The following is a 9,602-nucleotide window of genomic DNA, read 5'->3' on the forward strand; positions in this document are numbered from 1 at the left end:
CAGAGAACACGAGGAAGCTCTTCTGGCTACGACGCTAATGAATCCGCACGGGGCCACGAGACATGAAAACGAGATGACGGTATGGCATCGTTGGCCGGGTGGCCCCAACCGAGGGACTTCGGCCGCCAAGTGGAAGTCTTATTTCACTCGACAGCCACATTGGGCGACTTGCGCGCCGATAATGAGGAGGACAACACAGCGCCCAGTCACCGGTGCGGAGAAAATCTCCAAGCCAGCCGGGAATCGAACCCGGGCCCGCTTACATGGTGGTGGTGGTTAGTGTTTAACGTCCCGTCGACAACGAGGTCATTAGAGATGGAGCGCAAGCTCGGGTTAGGGAAGGATTGGGAAGGAAATCGGCCGTGCCCTTTCAAAGGAACCATCTCGGCATTCGCCTGAAACCATTTAGGGAAATCACGGAAAACCTAAATCAGGATGGCCGGAGACGGGACTGAACCGTCGTCCTCCCGAATGCGAGTCCAGTGTGCTAACCACTGCGCCACCTCGCTCGGTGATCCGCTTACATGGGAGGCGAGCGCGTTACCACGCAGCTAAGCAGGCGAACACTACAAGACGCACTGCCGAGGAATGCGGAATCAGGCAGACGAGTGCGATTCGCATCCTGCATCGACAGAATTTCCATCCCTGTCATCTGTCACTACATCAGGCCTTTGACGACAGTGATCTTGAACGTACATAATTTTGTCGGTTTGCAATTCAGAAAATGTGAGACGACCCTCCGTTTTTCAGACGTGTGCTCTTTATCGAAAAAGCAACGTTTGCCAACCACGCTAAGGTAAATTTCCATAAAATGCACTACTGGGCAGCTGAAAATCCACACTGGCTGAATCACGTGTGACATCAACGGCTATGGAGCGTAAACGTATGGCCCAGCATCTTAGGAAATTACATTGTGGAACCTTACTTCATCTTTCTGACGGACATTCTGACGGTTCTTCTAGAAGAGCTATCACTGCATATTCGACAGTGCCTGTGGCTGCAACACGGCGGTTGTCCAGTTCACTCGTCCCGTATTGCAATCCAAATACTAAATGAGAACTTACCTGGACGTTGGATCGGACTAAATTCTTTTTGATTTTATTCTTTGAGGAGCACTCCAAGATGCAGTCTATGACGAAGGCTCAACTACGCCAGATGATACGTGTCGTCGAATCGCCAGTGCATGCTCTATCGTATCATCCACTGTAATTACATTTGTTCATCGTTCTTTCGGACGGAGATTGCAAATGTACTTTTCAGTCCATGGTCAACAGTTCGAACACTCGCTCAAATATAGGACAAATTTTTTAAGAGGAAATTTGGTTGGTTTTGGAGTTTGATGGGGACTAAACATCGAGGTTATCAGTCCCCTGTTCCAAACAGACATACTTCTAAAAGGCCTATACAGTAAAAGCATAAGCTCTCCACCCAGGGGTACAGAGCTAAAATGAACATCGCAATAACACAAAATAGAGGACACTTAAAAGGAGCAGAGCAAATAGTTGACTAGAGAGACTACAGTGGTTGATGGATCAGGAAAAAATTAAACCACTCAACTACAAACGAAGAACCTCCAGCTGGAAAGCGTTGATAGAGGTACCAACACAACTTGTTACCATAAAAGACACTATTTTGGTATCCACGTCACAATTAAAAGTCGCAGAAGTGGTTGTAGCCTGAGAAATCATGCGAGAGCGCCCACACTAGAGTGAGTGATAAAACCCAGCTGCACAGATAAAACGTAAAACTGAGTCAGCTATAGAGGCATCGTCACCAAGAATTAAAGGAAGTGCAGCTGGTAAATTAAAGGACTGCCGCAAGGGAGCTAAAAGGTGGCAGTCCATCAGAAGATGGACCACTGTCAGCCCTGCGTCACAGCGACACTTGGGCGGGTTCTCACGGCGAAGGAGATAGCTGTGGGTCAACCGCGTATGTCCAGTTCAGAGACGGCAGAGAACAACTGAGTCCTTACGCGTGCTCCTCAAGGATAAGTTCCATACGGCCGTGGACGACTTTACCATGCGGAGCTTATTTGGCGTGTTCAAGACAGACCAATCAGAGCAGACATCGCGGACCTTGCGATGTAGGGCTGACCGGAGGTCTCTCTCCACGAGACCAAGCTCCAGGGGCGGCGAAGTGGTGGCCTGCTTGGCCAACTGATCGACACGTTCGTTTCCTGGAATGCCGATGTAGCCCGGGGTCCACACAAACGTCGCTGAACGACCACACTCGGCGAGAGCAAAAACAGCATCTTGAATACCGCGCACCAAAGGGTCCCGAGAAAAACACCGGTCGAGTGCTTGCAATCCACTCAGGGGATCATTGCATATGACAAATGACTCCCCAGGGCAGGAGGAAATGTGAGCAAGTGCACGATAAAGACCAACCATCTCCGCAGTGGAAACAGTGCTCCCACAAGGCAGGGAATGCTGCTCACCATCTGCCTGACGCCACAATGGAGAATCGGGTCGAGCATCTGCAACGTTGAAGGTGCTGCTGAGTCGTACACCACGCTCCCGTAGTCGAGACGGGACTGGACTAAGGCCTTATAGAGCTGTAGGAGGGTTGTTCGTGCAGCCCCCCAAACGGTGTGGCTGAGGCAGCGAAGGATGTTGAGGTGCCGCCAGCACCATTGTTTAAGATCGCGAAGATGTGTCCAAGTGAGCTGAGCATCAAACAGCATGCCAAGAAAGCGATGCGTCTCCTCAATACGAAGGAGTTCATTGGCAAGGTAGAGCTCTGGATGGAGGTGGACAGTTCGAGGACGACAGAAATGCATCATTCGGGTCTTAGAGGCTGAGAACTGAAAACCATGGTTGGATGCCCAAAAATGTGCCTTACGGATAGCTCCCTGTAGCCGCCGTTCAGCGACACTGATGCCTGGGGAACTGTAATAAAGACAAAAGTCATCGGCATATGGAGAGGAACAGACCGATGAGCCCACCACAGCCACAAGACCATTAATCGCCACCAAAAAGAGGGGAACACTGAGAACCGAGCCCTGCGGGACACCGTTCTCCTGAATATGAGCAGAGCTAAAATAAGTGCCAACTCTAAACTGAAAAGAGCGATTGGAGAAAACTCCGTAGAAAAATCGGAAGTTGACCCCGTAAGCCCCATTTGTGCAGCGTAGCGAGGATATGATAGGTCGTATCGTACGCCTTCCGAAGATCAGCCGGCCGCGGTGGTCTAGCGGTTCTAGGCGCTCAGTCCGGAACCGCGCGACTGCTACGGTCGCAGGTTCGAATCCTGCCTCGGGCATGGATGTGTGTGATGTCCTTAGGTTAGTTCGGTTTAAGTAGTTCTAAGTTCTAGGCGACTGATGACCTCAGAAGTTAAGTCGCATAGTGCTCAGAGCCATTTGAACCATTTGAACCTTCCGAAGATCAAAGAAAACAGCAACTAGATGTTCTCGCCGAGTAAAAGCTGTACGAATACCCGACTCTACCGAGACTAAATTGTCGGTCGCTGAGCGGCCCTGATGGAAGCCCCCCTGTTGCTGGGACAGGAGGCCCCGAGCTTCGAGGATCTACATGAACCGCCGACTCACCATCCGTTCCAGGAGTTTGCACATAACGTTGGTAAGGGTGATAGGGCGATAGCTATCAACCACCAGCGGATCTGCACCAGGTTTCACCACCGGGATAGTAACGCTATCCTGCCAACGAGGTGGGAAAACGCCCTCCGTCCAGATGCGGTTAAACAGGGCGAGTAATTCACCCTGACAGTGCGCCGAGAGATGGCGAAGAAACTGGTTGTGAATTCGTTCTGGACCTGGAGAGGTATCGGGGCAGGGACGCATGAGGGTGAAAGCCAAAAATGCGCCGAACCCGCGACCACACCTGAAATGGGGAGGGGCGAGAACCTATGGTGGCAACATATCGTTCCCAGCAGGCCTGTTTGCTCCGCCGTATTAACTGCCGAGCCCGGCCCGCAGCCGTTTAAAGGCAACCATGTTCTCTAGGGAAGGATGACGCCGGTGTCGTTGCAGGGCTCGCTGGCGGTCCCGGATAGCTTCTGCAATCTCTGGTTTCCACCAAGGGACTGACTTACGCCTTAGGGTACTTGAAGAACAGGGGACAGTTGCCTCAGCAGCAGAAACAATGGCCATAGTGACCTCTTCCACTGCCAAATCAATGTCACCAGGAAGCGGACCAATGGCCATAGTAGCTGAGGTGTAGGCTGCCCAATCAGCTCTACGAAGAGAGCATCGTGGCAGGTGGTCAGGGGGTTGGGATTGAAGAAGAGAAACCAGGATAGGAAAGCGGTCGCTACCACAGTCGTGGACCCTCCAACTGAGGTATGGAAGAAGACCTCGGCTACTAAGAGAGAGGTCAATGGCCGAGTATGTGACATGAGTCAAGCTAAAATATGTGGGAGCACCAGTGTTAAGGAGGCAAATGTCCTGCTGTGCCAAGAGAGCCTCAACGTTCCTACCCTGACCCGAGATCTGAGCCCCACCCCATAAAGGGTGGTGGGCATTAAAGTCACCCAAAAGGAGGAGTGGCAGGGGGAGATATGCGAACAAGGCAGCTAGGTCAGCGAGCGGGACAACCTCATCTTGGGGAAGGTAGAGAGAACAGATGGTAAGAGAAAATTTATGATATGCGATTTGTTATTCTTAGTAAATTGTTTATTTAATTTGCGTATATACGAAAAAACAAACGAAACAAAAGAAAAATTCGGAGTACGTATTAAAATCCATGGAGAAGAAATAAAAACTTTGAGGTTCGCCGATGACATTGTAATTCTGTCAGAGACAGCAAAGGACTTGGAAGGGCAGTTGAACGGAATGGATAGTGTCTTGAAAGGAGGATATAAGATGAACATCAACAAAAGCAAAACGAGGATAATGGAATGTAGTCGGATTAAGTCAGGTGATGCTGAGGGAATTAGATTAGGAAATGAGACAAAGTAGTAAAGGAGTTTTGCTATTTGGGATGCAAAATAACTGATGATGGTCGAAGTAGAGAGGATATAAAATGTAGACTGGCAATGGCAAAGAAAGCGTTTCTGAAGAAGAGAAATTTGTTAACATCGAGTATACATTTAAGTGTCAGGAAGTCATTTCTGAAAGTATTTGTATGGAGTGTAGCCATGTATGGAAGTGAAACATGGACGATAAATAGTTTGGACAAGAAGAGAACAGAAGCTTTTGAAATGTGGTGCTACAGAATAATACTGAAGATTACATGGGTAGATCACATAACTAAGGAGGAGGTATTGTATAGAATTGGGGAGGAGTTTGTGGCACAACATCACTAGAAGAAGGGACCGGTTGGTAGGATATGTTCTGAGGCATCAAGGGATCACCATTGGAGGGCAGTGCGGAGGGTAAAAATCGTAGATGGAGACCAAGAGATGAATACACTAGGCAGATTCAGAAGGATGTAGGTTGCGGTAGGTACTGGGAGATGAAGAATCTAGCATGGAAAGCTGCATCAAACGAGTCTCAGGACTGAAGACCACAACAACAACGAAATTGCACTGGAATGTCAAATAAGTCGACAGCACGTATTGTGCGTAGTTCGTAACACCGTCATTACGCGCTTACATTCACCAGGAAACGACGTTTCGTTAAGAAGAATATTTATTTTGCGGTGTACAGGGGGTCACCAAAGAATTTCGAATAAAGCGTTTAGTTCCGTATGATATAATTTACAGCAATATAGGGAGAGACGTTTTCCGACAGCATGTATTTTACCTCTAGGAAGGTTTTCAGGACACACATACCTGGTGACGGGCACGGGCTTGAGGCAGCGGCCGCAGCAGGAGCAGCAGCAGCAGGGTCCGGTGACTGGGCGCAAGGTGGTGGCCACCAGCTGTGGAGACAGCTCCTGCTCCTTGCTGTCGAAGTGGCAGACGAGCAGCGAGAACAGCTGGTAGAAGCACACCACGAACATGCCCTGCATCACCAGCTGCACCATGGGGAAGGTGCGCGGCACCAGCACCGACACGTACGCCACCGATGCAGACACCTGTCCGACAGAGGGTTCCCACTTCATCCACGGTTCTGTAGGCCTGTCCAGGCAAACTACAATACTGGACATTAAAATTGCTGCACCGCGAAGATGACGTGCAACAGACGCGAAATTTAACCGACAGGAAGAAGATGCTGTAGTATGCAAATGATTACCTTTTCAGAGCATTCACACAAGGTTGGCGCCGGTGGCGATACCTACAACGTGCTGACATGAGGAACGTTTCCAACAGATTTCTCATACACAAATAGCAGTTGACCGGCGTTGCCTGGTGAAACGTTGTTTTTATGCCCGTTGTAAGGAGGAGGAATGCGTACCATCACGTTTCCGACTTTGATAAAGGTCGGATTGTAGCCTATCGCGATTGCGGTTTATCGTATCGCGACATTGCTGCTCGCGTTGGTCGAGATCCAATGACTGTTAGCAGAATATGGAATCGGTGGGTTCCGGACGGTAATACGGAACGCCGTGCTGGATCTCAACGGCCTCGTATCACTAGCAGTCGAGATGACAGGTATCGTATCCGTATCGCTGTAACGGATCGTGCAGCCACGTCTCGATCCCTGAGTCCATAGATGGGGACGTTTGCAAGACAACAACCATCTGCACGAACAGTTCGACGACGTTTGCAGCAGCATGGGCTATCAGCTCGGAGACCATGGCTGCGGTTACCCTTGGCGCTGCATCACAGACAGGAGCGCCTGCGATGGTGTACTCAACGACGAACCTGGGTGCACGAATGTCAAAAAGCCATTTCTTCGGATGAATCCAGGTTCTGTTTACAGCATCCTGACGGTCGCATCCGTGTTTGGCGACATCGCGGTGAACGCACATTGAAAGCGTGTATTCGTCATCGCCATACTGGCGTATCACCCGGCGTGATAGTGTGGGGTTCCATTGGTTACACGTCCCGGTCACCTCTTGTTCACATTGACGGCACTCTGAACAGTGGACGTTACATTTTAGATGTGTTACGACCCGTGGATCTACCCTTCATTGGATCCCTGCGAAACCCTACATTTCAGCAGGATAATGCACGACCGCGTGGTGCAGGTCCTGTACGGGCCTTTCTGGATACAGAAAATGTTCGAGTGCTGCCCTGGCCAGCACATTCTCCAGATCTCTCACCAACTGAAAACGTCTGGTCAATGGTGACTGAGCAACTGGCTCGTCACAATACGCCAGTCACTACTCTTGATGAACTGTGGTATCATGTTTAAGCTGCAAGGGCAGCTGTACCTCTACACGCCATCCAAGCTCTGTTTGACTCAATGCCCAGGCGTATCAAGGCAGCTTCTCTAGAATAAATGATAATTAATTGAAACACTCAGCTGCCGACAGCTGTCCCATCGAGGTCGAAGACATGTGCAGAACTATAGACCTATACCTCTAACGTCGATCAGTTGTAGAATTTTGGAACACGTATTATGTTCAAGTATAATGACTTTTCTCGAAACTAGAAATCTACTCTGTAGGAATCAGCATGGGTTTCGAAAAAGACGATCGTGTGAAACCCAGCTCGCGCTATTCGTCCACGTGACTCAGAGGGCCATAGACACGGGTTCCCAGGTAGATGCCTTGTTTCTTGACTTCCGCAACGCGTTCGATGCAGTTCCCCACAGTCGTTTAGTGAACAAAGTAAGAGCATATGGACTGTCAGACCAATTTTGTGATTGGATTGAAGAGTTCCTAGATAACAGAACGCAGCTTGTCATTCTCAATGGAGAGAAGTCTTCCGAAGTAAGTGTGATTTCAGGTGTGCCGCAGGGGAGTGTCGTAGGACCAATGCTATTCACAATATACATAAATGACTTTGTGGATGACATCGGAAGTTCACTGAGGCTTTTTGCGGATTGTGCTGTGGTATATCGAGAGGTTGTAACAATGGAAAATTGTACTGAAATGCAGGAGGATCTGCAGCGAATTGACGCATGGTTCAGGGAATGGCAATTGAATATCAATCTGGACAAGTGTAATGTGCCGCGAATATACAGAAAGAAAGATCCCATATCATTTAGCTACAATATACCAGGTGAGCAACTGGAAGCAGTTAATTCCATAAATTATCTGGTAGTACGCATTAGGAGTGATTTAAAATGGAATGATCATATGAAGTTGATCGTCGGTAAATCAGATGCCAGACTGAGATTCATTGGAAGAATCCTAAGGAAATGCAATCCGAAAACAGAGGAAGTAGGTTACAGTACGCATGTTCGCCCACTGCTTGAATATTGCTCAGCAGTGTGGGATCCGTACCAGTTAGGGTTGATACAAGAGATAGAGAAGATCCAACGGAGAGCAGCGCGCTTTGTTACAGGATCATTTAGTAATCGCGAAAGCGTTACGGACATGATAGATAAACTCCAGTGGAAGACTCAGCAGGAGAGCCGCTCAGGAGCTCGGTACGGGCTTTTGTTGAAGTTTCGAGAACATACCTTCACCGAGGAGTAAAGCAGTATATTGCTCCCTCCTACGTATATCTCGCGAAGAGACCATTAGGATAAAATCAAAGAGATTAGAGCCCACACAGAGGCATACCGACAATCTTTCTTTCCACAAACAATACGAGATTGGAATAGAAGGGAGGACCGATAGAGTTACTCAAGGTACCCTCCGCCACACACCGTCTGGTGGCTTGCGGAATATGGATGTAGATGTAGATCAACAAAACCTGTCGACAGCTGAGGGTTTCAATTAATTATCATTTATTCTAGGGAAGCTACACGGTCATCAATGGTATCTGTTCTTTTGAGAACAGTTGCTGTCTTTATATATATGTTTGGGATGGAGTGTTGGAGGTTGACAATGGATGAAGCAACGTTGGGCTTTAGGCAAGCGGGAAAAGACATTTGGATACTCCACAACGACCCGGTTTTCGATGGGTGGAAGTTCGCTTCAGGCAATCTAGGGGAAACCACAAATATGGGGCCCTTTAGGTTCACCCCCACTTCTCTCCCATCGCATCAGCTGGCTCTCTTCGACAGAGGACGCGCGAGCATGTGCCCATGTGACGGCTCGCCGCCTACAATGTCTGTCTTACCGGGTAGATGGAGATGACGAAGGACGTGTAGCCCCGGAGCACCTGGGGCGTGTGGAGCTGCACGTAGCGCATGGTGCTGACGTAGACCGCCCCCACCGCGATCGTGGCCACCGTGCTCAGCACGACCACCGGCACGATCACCACCAGAGGGCCTGCGGCAGAGAAGCAGTGTCCTCAGCTGCACTGAAAATGCTGCGTCAGGAAGGATATAAACTACAAAAATTTTTGCTACCGGGAAGGGATCGTATGTAGTAGTGGAAATCAGTGAAAATTAATATTGTCGTCTCGAATAGACGCGCACATTGTATGCGCAGTAGTATAGGACCCAGTTGTAAGTAGGCTGTTTAGGTTTCACGTTGGTAACGCCACGTAGCACTCTATATGAAAATCACTGACTGTGCTGTGTGAAGTCTGCGGCTGGTTTGCAATGTTGGAGTAGTCGCTACTGTAGTGTTGGGCAGTTGGATGTGAACAGCGCGTAGCGTTGGGCAGTTGGAGGTGAGCCGCCAGCAGTGGTGGATGTGGGGAGAGAGATGACGGAGATTTGAGAGCGAACGATCTGGAGGTGTGCCCATCAGAAA

The 9,602-nt window shown here is 49.3% G+C and overlaps 1 protein-coding gene across 1 annotated transcript in view; it reads right to left on the reverse strand.

The window, feature by feature from the left end:
* Positions 1 to 9,115, reverse strand: part of LOC126210385 (organic solute transporter alpha-like protein) — a 48,705-nt gene extending 39,590 nt beyond the window's left edge. The window contains exons 1-2 of the mRNA XM_049939615.1: positions 9,022 to 9,115; positions 5,734 to 5,978 (exon numbers count right to left, since the gene is read on the reverse strand). Coding sequence (XP_049795572.1) covers positions 5,734 to 5,978; positions 9,022 to 9,093 — 317 coding nt within the window. The 5' untranslated portion in view covers positions 9,094 to 9,115. The remainder of the gene's footprint in view (positions 1 to 5,733; positions 5,979 to 9,021) is intronic.
* Between the last annotated feature and the right edge of the window lie 487 nt (positions 9,116 to 9,602).

This window comes from Schistocerca nitens, chromosome 10 (assembly GCF_023898315.1).
Source record: "Schistocerca nitens isolate TAMUIC-IGC-003100 chromosome 10, iqSchNite1.1, whole genome shotgun sequence".
Lineage (NCBI taxonomy): Eukaryota > Metazoa > Arthropoda > Insecta > Orthoptera > Acrididae > Schistocerca > Schistocerca nitens.